Consider the following 17,712-nt stretch of genomic DNA (forward strand, 5'->3'; position numbering starts at 1 on the left):
TCATTCACATGTTCACAATTTTATTTCCTCTTTAAGAATACCTGTTTTGTAAAGAGGTAGTAGCTAAGGCAGCTCTTAATACACAAATTGCACTCTACCTAGTGTTCTTTCTATCCAAGTGTCAGTTCTGACATTGCCTGCTCTGTCTGAGACGCCTGGACAGATACTTGTTTCTTTGGTTTTGATGGATTCTAGCTGTAGTGACTGGATGTAAAGCAGGCAGGCCTGAGCATTGGGGAAACAGGCAAGAATTTGTCTGATAGAAATTGCTGTGAAAAACTGTCAGAGCAGAAGATAAAGGATGGGTTCAGTCCTTCTTGCTGGCAAGTTGGATGGAATATTGGAGTAATTTATGAAATAATGCTTTCTGATAACTTCTTGACTTCAGGTGGCTTAATCTTGGCTGCTGATTACTCTCAGCTGGAACTGAGGATCCTTGCTCATTTGTCTTGTGACTGTCGCCTCATTCAAGCCTTGAATGGTGGTACTGATGTCTTTAAGAGCATCGCAGCAGAATGGAAAATGATGGATCCTGAAGCTGTTGGAGACAGGACCAGGCAACAAGCTAAGCAGGTAATTTCAGGAAAAAAACTCACTAGCAGCTTTCTGGGCAGGAAGGTTCAGTGTTCAACACATTGTGGAGTCACAGTAGTATGTTTTTCTGTGTGAGTTCAGCCATGATTGTTCAGTAGTTGCTTTGTCCGTCCTCCCACTCCCACTACGTTGCAACTGGAGCTGTCGGGATTTTGGGGGATGAGGGTGGAGAAAAGCAGCATGGATGGCTTGGACTCAGAGAGGGTCTCTCTTCTTGAATACTTGCCCTTGTTTCCATACACTTGTCTGCCAGTGAATCACATTTTGTTTTGGTTCTGCTTTCTCTGCATGGCTGACCATACGGCTGCGATTCTTCACCCTGTCCTCTGGCAGATTTGCTATGGAATCATCTATGGAATAGGAGCAAAATCTTTAGGCGAGCAGATGGGGATTGATGAAAATGAAGCTGCCAATTACATTGAGTCCTTCAAATCAAGATACACAGGTTTGGATATGGCTGTTTGGGAGCTGGGTGGTGGTGGTGGTTGTTGTTTTTAATCCCTTCTCTCCATGTCTCTTCAAATCCTAAATTTGTCTCAACCTACTACTCGTATCTCTTGAAAATGCTTTTCATTTTGAAAATGTCCAGTGCATGAACGCAGCAGTTTAATACTCTGTAATGTTTTACTCTCTGGTTGTAGTCACCTTTAGGACTTTGTTCTTTACGTATTACATTAATTTTTTTTTTGTTATTTTGGTTAAATAATAAGCCCTGAGGAGTCATTTTAAAGCTCTTAAGTTTTGGGATGAGACACATGGTTTTTCTTATTAAAACACAGCTTCAAATGATATGCTGTGACAACTTTAGACCATGCTTAAAATTTTTAAATATAACCATTTCTTTCTTCTGCTCTTGTCTTCTGCTTTCATGGAGTTCTAAACTGTTTTGCATATTGCCCTTTAATTTTTATCCAGCTGCTCAGAGTAGCTCTCCCATGTTTTGTAAAAAGACATTGTTGTGTTTCTAAGAAGCATGTTAATTTTTAGGAAAGCTGTAGAAAGAACAGAGCTGTAATCAGAAAAAGAATGGAGGGCAAATGGGACAAGAGGCAGCTAGCTCTAATCATAGGACTTGAAAGTGAGCTGGAAAACTATATTCTGGACATTTAGGGTTTGTTGCTTTAGGAGACAGATGCAGAGAAATGGTTTTCTATTAACAGTCTGTTTAGTCTCCATTAATTTCTGAATAGTCTCTCCTTCGTGACCATTAGGAAGGACTTCCTGTGTCCTCTCTCTTGGCACATGTGCATGCATGCAAACTGCGTGTACCTTACACTGTAACTTCACTTCTCATGGATTTTCACTTGGTATGTGTTGCCAGGCTGACTGCTAAATGACATGCCTAATGAATTGACTGATGCCATCAATCTTGATTTTGAATAGCTCCTTTTACATCTTATATTTTGTAAACATGGAAAGAAACTGTCTGAAGTTAACTTTCCCCACTTTCGTACAGTTGTCACCTGAATTTGCAGTGCAGTTCATTCTTCCCTATCTCACCTTTCTTTGACCTAAGTTTCTCTAACACTCTCAGTGAATTTGCTCCTTCCTTGCAAAGTGCAGGTGGGTGATTTTCTTTCATCCTAGAATCTGAAGGGACACAGCCTGAAGTCAGGCAGCCTGAGGCATCAAGGGCTCTGGCTTCTGCTTTCAATTTGTTCCCTCCCTACTACTTGTCTTTCCAGTGCTGGTCCAGGTTCTGACCTCTCCATTATCAATAATACACGTATGACCCTCTGTGCCTGGGCACTGTGCAGAATGGATTTCCCACCTCCTTGTGCACAGCCAGATATCCTGACACTGTGCACTCTCTTCCATCTCAAAAGTCTTAATAGGTTTTGCAGCAGAGCTGAATGAGTGATCGTGTGCCTTTGTCCACTGATGGGGTCCAGGAAATTTGAAGGATTTCCTCTGTGCTGCTTGGCTGCCCCAGACTGCTTTCAGTGACCCCACTGAGAAGTCAGTACAGAACATCAGCTGTATTCCAGAAAACTTTCTCTCTTCTTTCACAGGGGTTCAGAAATTCTTGAGGGAGACAGTGCGGAGCTGCAGAAGGGATGGGTTTGTGCAGACCATCCTGGGGAGACGGCGATACCTGCCAGCTATCAAAGATCCAAATCCCTACAGCAAAGCTCATGTATGTTGAGTGCCATGCCTTTTTTTCTTTAAATATTCTTTTTTAGTTTTATTTTTAAAATACCAGATTTCTTCGCATAGCCATGTCTGCAGTTTTACAAGGTTTGTGAGCCATCTTAGTCATGACCTTCCACTTCTTGCTTAGTTCATTGTTCCCTCAGTCATTCTCTGAATAACAGCTTTTGTCATGTCTTGTTTGACGTAAGTCTTCTGTGACTGGGTGTGCAGCTGTCATCACTGTGCTAACCTCACTTCAGAACTCCCACGTTGGAGCTGGAGTGAGTAATTTATTGAAATCAATGGACATGATTTTAAAAAGCCTCCACACAGTGATACACTTTAACTCTTCAGGCTGAGTTGCTCCCACTCAGCAGTCTTTGTATGTTACATGCTGTCAGCATTTGAGCAAGACAGGGCATTTAAGTCCTGTATTTCTGGATATTTGTTTCTTTTCTTATTTTCCCTGAAAGGAAAATGGCTTTAACTTCTTAGATAAATATTTACTTAGTATACACCTTTGCACTAGCATTAATTTTTTTTTTCCAGGTCATTTTGGACACTTCTGCCATAGCCTCTACTCCAGTAACAGTAAATTGACCCCCTAGGGAGGTCTTTCTGTGGGGAGGAAGCAGTATAGTTCTCAGTAGGAAGCTGGATCAAGTTGTGTGGAATTAAAGACTAGGGTAGAAGAGGGAGGAAGTGGGGGTGTTTGTACTCCATATAGTTCACAAGGAAACAAGGAGGCTTTCAAAAAACTTTTGAAAATATTTTGGACCATTTGATCTGAAAAATACTTCCTCAGGAAGCTTTGTAGATTCATCTTCTGTTCAAATTTGATTTAGTCTTTAAAATCATATTAAAGACCAGTTAATGAATTATCTTCACTTTCATTCATCATCCTCAAAATTCTTTGCACATGTTTCAGCTCTAAACAAATAGAGAAGAAGCTTTGAATACAGTTTTCTTGTCTGAGGAGGGGACTAGTAGAGAAGTTGGTTGTGTTGAAAAATAATGGTGGTCTGGTGTGTTTTTGCACAGCTGTAATGCTCTGGCAGTCAGGATTTAATGTGGCAGACCAGATTGTTAATTCACAAAGTCCAGTTACTTGCCTTTGGTTGTCCATCCCTTTGAAGATAGGCAGAAGTGTCTTGTGGTGCTTGGATTAACTGAGATTTTTCCACTCCCTTTGAAACTCTTACCATGTGTATATGCTTATTCTTGTGGATTGTGACTCTTGCAGGTTATTACCCTTGATATTCGTTACTTTTAAGTTTGTGGAATTTTCTCAGGCGCCTGTAGAAATTTTGTGTCTGAAGCTAGTCTATAATGTGCTTTTCTTTCAGGCAGATAGAACAAACTCTTCATTTGGAAGTTTTACTATGTGCATATTTGGCCATGTATTTATTATTTTTAATTAAGTACATGTGACATGCTGGATTTGGTTTTTTGGGGGTGAGTTTTGAGAACAACTGTCTCTGTTCAGGCAGAGCGACAGGCTGTGAATACAACTGTTCAGGGATCTGCTGCAGATATTGTCAAAACAGCCACTGTGAATATTCAGAGACGCCTGGAAGCTTTCTCCTCTGTGTTCAAGTCCCATGGACATCTGGAGAGCTCCTTCCAGAGAGATAAGACCGGTATGGATGCCTCTTCTTTGCACACTGGAGCATGATTTTCAGTGTTACTAATGTTAAAAAAAAAAAAAAAAAAAAAAAAAAGCTTGAAAAAAAGTTAGTGCCTTTGGCCCTAGGGGTGGGAGATGTTTTATTTCCTGGCAGTGGTAAGTCTGTGTTTAAGGGGCAAAAAAGTCATAAGGAAGGAGGAAGAATGCTCAGCAAACTAAAGCAAATGTGACCAGAACAGAGAGTCCAATTACCTCAGAGCAGATCTTGCAAAGGTTGGCAGTGAGAGTTCCTGTGTGATGTGGTCTGTGATGCCACCACAGAATTGTTCAGAAGTGGGAAGGAGGAACTGAGCAGACACTCTGGCTTCAGAGGCACTGAAAAATTTGAGTGGGACAACTTCTGGTTCCAAAAATACATTTTTTGGTTAGAATTAACTCTGGAATTTGTTGGCTAGAATTTGATGTACAGAGACTCCGTGAGTATTATACAAAGCACTTATTGGCATAAGTTTTTTTTGGCTGCAGATAGCAAAGCTGTGCTGGGGTGCTCATTCCCAGAGGAATGCCACAAAGACTTTTTTTAGCATAATGTAGATGGTGTTTTGTTCATCAGGCGTATTTTAGAAAGACAGGAGATGGAGAGCTATATTTCTTTGACAGTTCTTGTGCTTCAGTTGAAACATGCAGCTGTCTTAATATGAAGGGTGTTATTTGGAAACTAAATAATTAATTGCCAAACCTCTAAAAATGTATCAGGGAGTTTACTTTGGAGAGACCAGATTCAGAGGTCAGCTATGAGTAGAAGGCACGTGCTTGGCACAGCTTCATGCCCCTCCTAGGAGCAGAAGCCACTGACCTTTGGCCAGTGTAATTGTAGGGAGGTGAGTAGATACATTTGTGGCAGTTTTTCCCTACTCTGATACTGAGTGTTTAAGGAACTGGAAGGAATTCTTTTTCAGCAAGTTAGAAATGCCTGTGCCATCAGAGGAACATCCTGCATTATGTTGCTGCTTCAACATTGCTGCTTCAGTGTGAGGCTTGTGTGAGGAACTGATGATGGCTTGAAACCCTTTCTGTGAACTGAAGTCCTCCTGTCAGCTAACCTGAGAAATAAATAACTTTTGAGTCTGTGTGTGAGGTTGTGTTTGTTTATTTTAAAGTACCAACAGCTTTTACCATTGAAGGGTTTGTTTTATTTTTTGTCAGGGAAGGCTTACCAGGATCTTGGTTTTGTCAGCTGCTTACTTGTTTATTCAATAATTGCTCTTTTTTTCCTTCCTCTGTTTTACTCAGGAGCTACAGTTTCAGAAACTGCATTTTGCAGGAGGCTTACTGCTTTCTTAAACTTACCATTAAAATGTTTCTGGAAGAAAAGCAGAATCGTAATTCATTCCCAGAGAGAGTGTTGTAAACCAGCTTCTGATTAAACTTCGCATGATTTTGTTTAAAATTTATTTTTAAAACAGATGGTTCAGGAGACACAACTATCTCTTGTTTCCATTATGATTCATATCTTTATAATGTAAGGCTGAAATGTGTATATCTAAAACACTTTTCATTAACATTCTTTCCCTCAGTAGCTGTACAAATATTGATAGAACAGCAATGATTTGTGGTTTTGTTTGTAGGCATGGGCTTTTTAATTTTAAAGTTCCTCACGTTCTTTTTCTCAGCATTAGGAATTTGCAAAGGTTTTTGATACAAGCAACACACTTTTTTATGATGGTACCTAACAAACTCTGCCCTTCACCTGTGCAGGAAGGCTGTTGAGGAGGAGAAATGCAGGGATGTTACATCCCATCAGAGGAGGCTTCTTTATTCTCCAGCTGCACGATGAGCTCCTCTATGAAGTTGCAGAGGACGATGTCATCCAGGTACAGCCCTGCAGTTCCTCTGTCAGCTCTATTGTGTCACTGTATTTCAAACAAGCCTTCCTTCTAGGAGCTCACATTCTCTTCCCTGGATCCCCTTTCCCTGCGTGCTGAAAGGTCTGTGAAAACAAAATTCAGCTGGATATAAAAAACATGTTTGCATGCTTGATCCCTTGATTTTCAGACTCAAGCCATCCTCATGGCCAAAGTTCACTTTCAGCATGTGTTTTGTTGCTTATAACAGCAGTTCATGCAACTTCTCTGTGAGGCTTGGTGAGTGAAGTGGCTTAGTATTGGTGACAGGTGTAGGGGGAAGTGTTTCCTTATCTGGAGGTATTTTTGCCTCCCTGTTTATGCTCTGGTGCCTAACTCAGAACACGTATTATTACAGCTGTGGTTTGTACTCTGTGCAGGGAGAGGAGGATTCTATCCTTTTGGTACTGCTTCCTCATTCCCTACCTACTTGCCTTCCTGGTGCTGGTTGGCAGCACGGTAGGTACAAGGAATGTGCTCTGTGGTTTTAAAGTGCCTTTTGTGTGTGTGTGTGTGTGTGTGCATGCTCTTCCTCCCTGAAGGCACTCCTGTGCCTGGGCACAGAGGTGTCTGTGTGACAGCTCTCAGGGGCAGGTGTTTGAGCTGGGTGTTGGCAGCTCAGTGTTTCCCAAGTCCTGAGCACAGGGAGGCTCCCAGGCCGTGCTTCCATATCTTGGGATACCTTGGGGATACCTTTCTTCCACTTCTGCACAGGCACATTGTTAATGACAAAAGGTGACTCCTGAAGACAAGCAGTAACTCCTAGTCTGAAAGAGCTTTCAGCACTGCTGACTGGCCTGAGTGTGCATGTATATATTAATAAATATGTATTAATAAAAATATGAAGATATACATGAGTATAGCTATTAATATATATATATATATTTAAATAAAAACAAAAGGGTTGATATTTTTGTCTTGAATCTCAGCTCAAGCTTTTTCTCATTTTGCCAGCTTTGTTCAGACATCTGCTGCTTCAATCCAGGCAGGCTGTTTTAGAGACAAAAAGGCTCCTAATATTCTTCCTGTAGAAGACTGAAATCCCCTGAGTATAGGCTTTAACATCTTTAGATACTGACTCCAGTTTATCATGGTGTTCTCAGGAGAACTGGAAAATGGATGGATTTGCTTATTATTTACTGTATTCTATTCTTTTCATGAACTACCTCAACTTCAAGAGCAATTATTACCAGCTTTTCTAACTTCCTTCAGATATATTTCTCCATAGATTTTTCTGGGCAGTTGCTTAAACCAGCAGGTTTTCCTGTCTCCCCTGCAGCACAGCTGCTGTCCCTGGTTCTAGGTGCAGCAGCCCTAATCTGATGTTCTTTGCTGGTGCCATGTGCTGGACTTGTGACCATTCTCAGAGAATCTCCTTCTGTATGGTTCATGTTTCTTTTGATATGCTGGGCCCCAAACTTGATCAAGGCTGGAGTGGTTTGAATAGAGTGGAAAATGGATCTGTGTGTCATGCAAGCAACATTTTCTGTGTTCCAGAATTTCATTTCCTTGTTTTCTCACAGCAGTGTGCCTTGCTTAAGACCTGCTCAGTTTTTAATCTCTGATAACCCCATTTTTTTCCTGCTCAGGCAGTTATTCTTCATCCTATTTTGGAACAGTAGATTATTTCTGTCCTAATTCTCTACCCTGCTTCTTTCTGCTCTATACTCATCTGTGCTGAATTACATCCTATTTCAAAGCATTTTCTAGGTTATCACAATCATTTTGAAATGCAGAATGTAGGGGCACAGGGGTTTGGAAGACAAATCTTCCCCTAGTTCTTAATACTGTTGTAAACGCTTGTGCTCTGAGCTCCTCGAATCCCCTCCTCCATTACCCAGCAAAAACTATGGAGGAATTTCTATGGTGGGTACCTGTGAGGAAATTATGAAAACACATGGAAGGGTCAGAAAGCTTGAATAGTTCCCTCTGCTGACAGAGTGGCTTCTAGCTGAGCTGAGGAATCACTGTAATTTAAAAGTGTCTTTTCACTCTGCTGTGGAAAGGTTCATGGGATGGTGTGGATTGGAAGATTCATTCAAATAAGCAATCCAGGACAGGCTGGATTCTGCACGGGTCTTGGGGGAGGAAAGGGAGTACCTCTATCCAGGGGAGGTTTTTACAGTCAGGGAAAAAAAATCCAGTCTCTTGTAATCCAAATAGTTGCAGAAAGAAATAATTTCTGTCTTCTAACTGTGTATTGAAGTGAGTGTTTTCTCAGGAATACTTTTGGAGGGCAGAGAACAGTTACCTCATATGTTTACTAGAGGGCAGGAGTTGCCTTAACTAAACACTGAGGGGAAACCTGGACAGTATTTGTAGCACCCACATGGAATGTGACCTGCTTTCCCAGAGGTTTATAGTTTGTGTTTCACAAAGTGCTTTTCATGCTGGCACAGCACGGAGGAGCCACTGTTCTTTGCTTCTGGCAAAGTTGTTTTGTGTCTTACTTTCAGTACATTGAAGTTTTCAGAACAGATTCCATGAAACACATAAGAGTTATGCAGCTGAGTGAAAGATGAGACTCTGCAGGACTCTCAAGTGTTTAATAGAAAGTTAATCTTGGCCTCTTTTCTAAGTAGTCTTAAACACTGCAGAACCAGTCACAGCTCTGTGCTGCATAAAATCTCTCTGGCTTTATACAGGTTCTCCATTCATAAACACCAATTAGGATTTGGTTGCATTCCCATTGGTGGTAAGTCAGTCCACATAAATGCAGGAGAGGATTCCAGGTGTCTGCCTGCCCCAGCTATTGACAGAAACCCAGAGCATTGAAACTGTGTGTGTGTCTGATGCCTGACATTTTCTCTTAGGTTGCTCAGATCGTGAAGCACGAGATGGAAAACGCCATCAAACTCTTGGTGAAACTGAATGTTAAAGTGAAAATTGGCCCCAGCTGGGGAGACCTGCAGGACCTGGAGCTGTGACAATGCTGTGTGGCTCTCCCATGCGTGAGGAGGCAGAAGCACCATGGACCGGGCAGGGCGAGGGCCTGTGATCACCTGCTGGCAGTGTGATCCTCCTGTGCTGTGTTCCTACTGGCAGGGGAACAAGCTGCCTTCTGAAACACGTGGTGGAACATGGTATGAATTCACCAAGCCAAACCCTTCAGAGCTCAGTCAGAGCACTGAAGCGTGTTTACAAAACTGTGAAATGATTAATTGTTAAAAGAAGGGTATTTAAATGAATTCTGTTAAAGTGTGCTTGATCTTGTACAAACCTCCGAAGCCTAATGAATTTATTACATATGAAATGAGCTGGATTACTTTATTAAAACAAGGCACAAAGATAATTTGGCAGTTCTTGTGTGTAATTGTCTAGGGCAAAAAAAGTCATTGTGGTTGCACTTGATGTAGAATTTTGCAGGCCTCTGCCAGGATTATCTTGTACTATCAGGATTCTGCTGATGACACTCAGGTGCTGAAGTGGCTTTGCAGCTGGTGGGATTTCTCACTGAGCAGCTGTGCAGGGTTCACAGCAAGTGGAATTTGTGCTTGGTTGGCCTCTGACTTTTAAGAAAGCATTTCGGTGACTGACTGCTGTAATCCATCCTGCTGCTGCCTTGCAAACTGGCCTCAAGAGGGATATTGTTTGGAGTCTCTTGAGTTAATACAAAATCACCAGTAGAAACATTTTAAAGAAAGAAGCTCAATGAATTGGTTAAAAACTTAATGGCAATGCATATTTTTGTGAAGAAGAAAACCAGCTCAGTCTGGCCAGCTGACATGGCAGCCTTGCTGGAGTTTGAGGTCTGCTGTGTTTGAGACGAGTCATTACGCTATGGTGGGTGACCTGTGGCTCTTCATTCAGAGACCATTCTCCTAAGGAAGCCTCACACCTGCCTGTTGGCTGCCCCACTAAAACCTGCTGAGGTTTCTCCCACTCTTTGCCTCAGTGTCTTTGGCTCTGACCCTGTGATGAGGCAGAAGGTTTTCCTGGGAGTTTGGGCTTGTCAAGCTGAGCTGGGATCAGATCCTTCAAAAGAAGGGGCAAGGAAGGAGCTTGCAGGGAACTGATCTGCCACTATTTGGCATTACTCTCCCCACTAATACCTTCTGGTCTGGCTAAATCTCACATCACATGTTCTCATTTCCCTTCCAGACAGTTGTGACAGTAACACAAGTTCAGCTGCTTTTGTTAACTTCACACAATGCCTGACCTTGAATTCTGTCATTTTCATCGTCTAGCCCTTGTGTGTTACAAGAAAAGGGAGGACAAGTGCCTCCCGTCATCTTCCTTATGCCTCTAATTATTGTATCATGTCTTTTTTCTGCAGTTCCTCCCTAATGTAATCAATCTCCATCTTTCCATTCTTGCCTCCTGTGGGAAGTTTTCAAGCCCCTAATTATTCTTTCATTTCTGAACTTCTGCTGGCTCCTTTCTAAGCAGTGTACTTTTGAAGCTGCTTTTTCAGCCTGATCTGAGAGGATGCAGACTTGGCTTTCAGCAGCCTGAGAGGGGGCTCGAGCTCGTTACCTTCAAATGCGGCACTTTTGGCAGGGCCATTATCCCGACATCAGAAGTCCCTGGCACGGAGGGCTGGAGAACACAGGGAGTTTTCAAAGATGGTAACGGGGCCTCCCTACCAAAGGCTGCATGCCAGACTCTGATCCACCACCTGCCTCTTGTGCAGCAAAACGGACACGTGGTCCTGAGCCAGAGCCCCAGGTGGGGCTGCTGTGACTGCCCTGCTCAGCACCCTCTTGGCCTTCTTTCCCCTTCTGTGTTCCACCTTACATTGAGATTTTTTTTGTTTTCTTCCTGCCTGCTCTATGCCGTGGCTTTCTATGACATCTGTCACCTGATGGCTGAACTCTTTATCCACAGCATTGTTTTTTTCTCTTAGTTTATTAAAGCTTTTGTTGTTAATAGATCCGAGCTGTGGCACCCTGGTGCCTGACCATTTGTGTGCTCTGCCTGTGAAGATGCTGGCTTGGACTCATTATCAGTTCACATGGCCTGATGATTTCCTGTCCCTGGGTGTCCTGTGGTGACACACCTGTGCCATATTTCAGGCCTCACTGGGGCTGCTGTCATTTGGGCTGCTTGTTCTTTGGCACGTTACAGTATTTCCCTCCCACACACTGCCTTCAGAATTTCCAAAGGATGGATCTCACCCCTATTTCTCAGCAAGCTCTCTAGAAGGGGGTGGTGCTAATTGGTAAGGGGATTAACATGTACCCAAACTCATTTTGACTAACAAACTCGATGGGTTCATTTTAATTAAGCAGTAATTTGGAGCAAATGAGAAGATAAGAGGTAGCCACTGTGGCGTTTGAGTTGTGTTACCAGGACTGGCTCTGAGCTGTTGTCTGATTGCTGCTATTTACATTCCTCAATTCTGATTAGACTTTAACTCTCAGTGAGACTGAGCAGTGGAAGCAGAAGAGGGCTTAGGTTAGGTAAGCAGAGGCACTGGCCAGAAGTGCAGAAAAGGGTATGTGTTGTTTTCTGAACGTGGTAGAAGGAGCCTGGCCACTCACATTACTTACCTATATTAGCCTGTGGGCTCCTTTTCCCCCACCTCTGATGGGGTGAAGCCTGTGTTTAGCTGGAAATTGGGCTTTTTATTAATTCAGGACCTGACAAGCAGAGTGCAGGTTAGTCTCAGTCTCTGTGTGGTCAGGATGAGATGCATCTGGTAGTGTTTGCTCAGTTCCTCAGCTTGTTTGTGTGCTTCTCTCTCTTCACAGCCCACTCCAGCACAGCCTGGGACAAGGACAGGTGAACGCTGCAGAAGGAGTGAGAGTTCTGTTTGTTAGAACTGTTGGCAGCCTTGTCCCTTGGTGCACCCAGAATTGCTACTGCACTGCCCTTGCCTGGCTCCTGCACCAGCAGGGGTGTGTCTGCCTGCCAAAACAAATCTGGTTGGGATGCAGTCCTGGCAAGCAGCTGTGGTCACTGGGAGTGCTTTGTCTTCACATGATGGGAACCTGCAGGACCCAGCTCCTCACCGGGAGAGCCTGTCAGCAGCCCCGGTCTGGTTGGTTCCCATCTGCCTTCTGCTCAAAGTGACTTCAATTTGCATTCAGATGGCTACTGGTACGGGGCAGAACTTGCCCAGCCTTGGTAGCAGGAACTCACACCTTTGGTGTTTGCTGCAGCCTCTTGGTGCTTTTCCTCACATGCAGACCACAAGCTTGTTTTGCCTGGGTCCTTCTGCTGCAGCTTTCCTTTTCTCCCTTGCTACTGGAAGCAGTGACAGGCAGGTGACAAATAATGACACTGGTAATCTGATCTGGTTTGATCCTTCTGCCTTTCTCCCATGCTGCTTGCGTTTCATCAATAGAGTTGTACGGAGCTGACAAGAGGGAGCTGGGAGCTCAGCACCTTTGGCTGACATTTAAGCTTCTCCTGGCAGAGCAATTCAGATGTGCTGTTGGGAAGTGCTCCCTCCCTTCTGAGAGCTCAGCCTGTGCGCGACTGTGTTTACCCTGGAGTGGGAAGTGACAGGAAGGGGGCTGGGAAGCCCGGGCCCAAGGCTGGTAACATTCCCGGGGGCTGGTATGAGCTCCACGTGAGCTCCCTGCAATGGAGCATGGGAGCAGAAGCTGGGATACGGTTCTGTCCTGGCACGAGGTCCTGAGGGAAGGGAGGTGACCATCCCCACCCCAGCAACAAGCAGGACTGCAATTTTTGTATTCCTGAATGAGAAGTGTAAGCTCCACCCAAAGGCTTTACACAAACCATGCCCCTTTGAAATACTATAAAGAATCTAGGAGTAGAGGTTGGAAAAAAGAGATTACACCAACTAGTATCAATTCTTCCTTTATTTTCTTTCCCTTTTTTTTTTTTTTTTTTGGTTGCTAGTGGGGGCTCGAAACAGCCTCACTTTAAGATGCCTTAGTCTTGTGATGCTGATTTAGGATACCTGTGGGAACAGGATATGGCTAGCACAGGAGTGTGTGGTTCGCCCCAGATCAGCCTTCATTCTGAGACAGGTAATGACTCATTAACAAACCACACACATACTCAGTCCACATTTCCTTGACACTGAATCTGAATATTTGTTGCTATTTAAAAAAGTACAATGTTTGATTTGTTGATTTAATCACAAAACAAAACACATGAATGGAAACACTCATTTACATGACTATTGCTTATACACCTAAGAGGAAGAGTTGACTACGAATGGCCACAGGCAGTTCCTTCATGAGAGAGAGTGTGCTCTTACCAGACCCTTCCAAGGCAAAAAAACATTCAAGACTGAAATATGCTGTGCTTGAATTCACCTTTGGGCTATGGGAAAGGATGGATGGGGCAGGGCCCAGGCTATTTGAGGGGCATAATTAACCAAAAACTGGGGGTTTGCCTGTCCTACAACACACACAGGTTATATGTGAAGGAGGCCTGAGGTTGGATGCAGCTCTCAAGCATCAGTGGTTTCTATTGGAAAAGACAAAAGGTTTCTATGCCCACCTGCATTACAATGCCCATGCTGTGGTGTGAAAGGGATTCTGGAAAAGGAGTATAAACTGTTTCAGAGGAGGGTTTATGTGATAATTGTATACAATACATGTAGTAAATATGAGTATTTTTGTTACACGCTTTTGTTACAGTCCTGGTACTGTGAGGAATGACTAATTGATGTGGATAGTTGAACTGCAGAACTGTAAAAAACTTAAAACCTCCCCCCAGGTAATAACAGAAAACAAAACCTGATTCTCAAAATTTCAATTGTCATGTCTTTTAATTCAAGATTTGCAACTGAAGTTAAAGCTCTAGGAATTAATTTAATTTTTTTATTAATAAATAAAGTAGCTTGTACTTCACTGAAGACTTGCCAACTCTGCAGACTTATAAATAATCTAATTTAATGCATTTTCTCTGTCTATCTACAGCACTAGACATAAGATTACAAACATCTGGTCAAACCCAAAGGTGTGTGTGCTGTTGGAAGTTCTGTGTATCTGGTTTTGGATGTGATTATGACAGAGCTCCTGGAGAGAAGAATGTGAGGGAACAAGGCATCTAAATGAACAAACAGCATTTTAAACTGAACTAATATTTCCAGCCAATCTGGCCTGGTGTAGCTGAGGATTGCAAGGCTGAAGATACATCTGAGCTTAGGATTTTGCTTGAGGTGATGTTGTCTGAGTGGGAGAGGTGAAAGCACAGAAAGATTTCAACATCCAGTGACAGCCAATGTCCTTGCTTTTCCTCCAGCCAGTCCCAGTCCTACAGTCTTTCTCAGAGTCAGATGCTGTGCTCCTTGCTGGGAATGCTGCAGCTTCATGCCTGTCACTGACAGCCTTGAGCAGTGTTCAGGGCAAGCCTTGCAAAAATCCCACACTCCCCCTCATTTCACAATAAATCACCCAGGCAAGAGTTTTTCCTCCCTCACTGAACTTTTTAAGTGATGGGTTTTTTCCACATACATGGTAAATCTTGATAGAAAGCATTTAACAGTGTGCACTAACAAACTTATACAACATATACATTACATATATATATTATATATATAGAATGTTCTATATACAAACATATACAACTTTTTAGATCTCTACAGACTACAAGAAAATTGATAATTATAGTCACTAGTGGTGAACTTAACAGAAATAGTAATTGGTAACTGTCTGGAAATATGTAAAATATGTAAGAGTGGAAAGCTGTGACCTGATGGGGAGTACCAGAGAAAAGTTGCTTAAAAGTTTAGTATTAAAAATTGTAAGTTTGAGGGCTGCTAAATTCTCATTTCTCTGTTGCATAAAAATGCAAATGGAAATCTACTGGCAGGTTTTTTTTACCCTGGTGTTAAACTAGAGACTGTTGGCAGCCAAAGTCAGTCGGGCCTTGTGTAAAAGACTTGTTGAGGACACTTTTCTCTCAGGGTGAGCTGCAGTGCTTGGCAGTTAAAAGTTACTCTTAAATTTCCTTCCAACTTCCCATGATTCCAGTCAGCCTGTGGGGCTGCTTCCAACCACCACACACCAGGGCACAATGGAAAATAAGCTGGCTGCTGGACAGTTTGAATACTGCCCCAAATGATTTTGCTGTCCAGAGACCAGTGGGTTTGGATTACAGGCCAGAGCACAGGCCCACTGAATAGAGGTTTAAACTGAAGATCAAATTGCTGTAATGTTCTCCTCTGTTTCTCATTCTCGGTGCCTGCTTAGAGCAGTGCTTCCTCACACGCACAAGCCACTGGAAGGAATTCCCAAACCCAGTTCCTATTGGCATCAGAGTGGCAAGTTTGGCACATCCTTACACACGCACACAGAGAAATCCTCTTGGGGCATGGATAACTCCAATGCCTTAGCTCTCAGCAGAAACCCAGGCATTGCTCAGGCTTCTACCTTTTTCCTCACAAGTTTCTACAGTTCTGACAACATAGAGCAGTTTCTCCTGTCCCAAAGAAACTTGTGGAGTCTCATTCCCAGTTGAGCTAAACCTGTCAGGGCCACCATTTTCATTTTGCCTACAGCAAAATGTAAAAATCCTGTAAATCATGAAATTCTGTTGTGCTACAATGGGAATTTAAAACTTAACACCTAAAATCTCTTCCAACCCTTTAACTTGTGAAGTGGGCCAATTGTGAAGCCAGACTTTCTGGATGGTACAACGTCCTGGGCTGTATTTTATTGTAGGTAAAGGAAGGAGATGGAAAAGACATCTTTGAGAGGGATCATCTGAACGCTGTGACCATACAAACACTGGTAAAGTTAAGGTTTAGTAAGTAAGTAAGGTTGGGAGTGGGATGGTGCCTGTCTCCATCAGTGTCCATCAGGATTCCTTAAAGGGTCAGAGGATGTTACTCTTCTTTAATAGAAAAATTTTAAAGCCTGTTTTTCCAGCTTTTCCTCACTTTCTTTTTTCTAATTTGAAACTATGTCCAGGCACATGAAAACAAGCCTTCAGTGCCTTCTTTCCAAACCAATCTTGGAAAAATTTCTAACCTAAGACCTGACCTATGTGGTAGTGAGTCTCTTGTAGGTTAAGGTGGAGCATTCTTATGGACAGGCAATAAATCCACTCTTCTGTGGCTGCAGGTTGCAGAGTCTTCTGCAGCATTCACTGCAAAAACCAGACAAGCCACTTCGAAGCAGAAGCAAATTACTTTTAGCAGTGTGAGCAGAGAATAAATTACCACTCACCCATGGTGTCACTTTATATATGTATTATATATGTATGTTGACAATGGTTTTCCATGCTCCTCCCTGACCCATTGTGTAGTGTTGCTGCTCTAATCTCCCTCTCTCTCAGGTTTTGGGGGGGTTTTTGTGCAGGTCCCCTCTCATAACTTCAGCTGAGCACTTGTGAGCAGTGTTTGACAGAACTGTGGTTTCCCATCTTGGCTTTCCCTACTTGAAGAAATGGTTTCCAAAGCTGGTTTTCTATTCCTGCTACTGGGAAATAAGGCAACCAAGTGATAGAGACTCCATGGGGATGAAAAGTGCCATGGCCCCCTTCAAGGACAACAGATGAATGTAGAGCACATTTTTAAAAGTACAGATTAGGATGATGTGTCATGTGCTCTGAATTGCAAATAAACCATCTATGCACTGTCTTAATGACCTTTTTAGATAGTGCCTGTCCAGCTACCTGCAAAATCTTTAAATTTTGGGCATAGGATTTTGAATTTATTTATTTTTCTAGTATGAGTTAAAGAGCACTGATTTTGAGCAAGGTTTTTCAAGGGAAATAAACAGCGGATAAGAAAATGCAGCTCAACTCATTTTTCTATGGAGAACAGTAGCAAACATGCTTGAAATGTACTGGCTTTTTATAATGTCACTTTTAAAAAATAAAGATTTTTGTTATTTAAGGTTTTTTTTTTTTTTTTTTCTCAGAATAGAAATAAATCCCATTTTTCTTCGGTCACAACATGCTTCCTTTTTCTCTTTTTTTTTTTTTTTTAAGATGGCAATTAGTCATGCAAAGTTTTATAAGTGCATTAACATTCGAGTTTGTACAGAATATTTTTAACCAGATGCACTCCCCACAGTTCATACCTACAGCTTCTGAAAACCTACATGCCACAGTGATGGCTGAGTTCCTTTCAGGAAAAAACTGGCCACCCCATGAGCCAGCTGTTGGAAAGACCCTCATGATTCCAGCTTCCATCTCACGGTCTGTAAAACTTCTCCTTGATGTCCACTGTGATGAATCCAATAATAGTAACAGGAAAACATCTTCTAGGAGAAAAAACTGTCTCTGGCCAGTGACTGGTAGATTTGGGAATAAAGGTTGCTTCCCTGAACAGTGTTCTTAATAAAGCCACAAGCAGCTTCTTTGAAAGTCTAAAACTGGTACCACTTTTTGTCCTTGTATTTGAGCATCACCTACAGAGATGGGGAAAAAAACCAAACAAATGGCAATCAAACACTGCCCAGCATATGAGAGACCACACATGACCTCGGCCCACTAACTATCAAACTTCAGAATTAATAAATTAGGAACAATGCAATACTTCACTTACAGTGTCAGCAGGTCTTGAGTCCACTGAGACCTCAT

General features: G+C 42.6%; 2 protein-coding genes across 2 annotated transcripts in view; one reads left to right on the forward strand and one right to left on the reverse strand.

Annotated features, from left to right (window-relative positions):
* The window catches only part of POLQ (DNA polymerase theta), a 56,142-nt gene extending 42,825 nt beyond the window's left edge, over window positions 1-13,317 (forward strand). The window contains exons 25-31 of the mRNA XM_039552178.1: window positions 389-573; window positions 928-1,039; window positions 2,607-2,731; window positions 4,214-4,367; window positions 6,113-6,228; window positions 6,639-6,717; window positions 9,072-13,317. Of these exons, the coding sequence (XP_039408112.1) occupies window positions 389-573; window positions 928-1,039; window positions 2,607-2,731; window positions 4,214-4,367; window positions 6,113-6,228; window positions 6,639-6,717; window positions 9,072-9,136 (836 nt within the window). The 3' untranslated portion in view covers window positions 9,137-13,317. The remainder of the gene's footprint in view (window positions 1-388; window positions 574-927; window positions 1,040-2,606; window positions 2,732-4,213; window positions 4,368-6,112; window positions 6,229-6,638; window positions 6,718-9,071) is intronic.
* A 603-nt stretch (window positions 13,318-13,920) lies between these two features.
* Window positions 13,921-17,712, reverse strand: part of STXBP5L (syntaxin binding protein 5 like) — a 189,720-nt gene continuing 185,928 nt past the window's right edge. The window contains 1 exon segment of the mRNA XM_019283778.3: window positions 13,921-17,540. Within this exon segment, the coding sequence (XP_019139323.2) occupies window positions 17,499-17,540 (42 nt within the window). The 3' untranslated portion in view covers window positions 13,921-17,498.

The sequence above is a fragment of the Corvus cornix genome, chromosome 1, assembly GCF_000738735.6.
Source record: "Corvus cornix cornix isolate S_Up_H32 chromosome 1, ASM73873v5, whole genome shotgun sequence".
In the NCBI taxonomy this organism is placed as follows: Eukaryota; Metazoa; Chordata; class Aves; order Passeriformes; family Corvidae; genus Corvus; species Corvus cornix.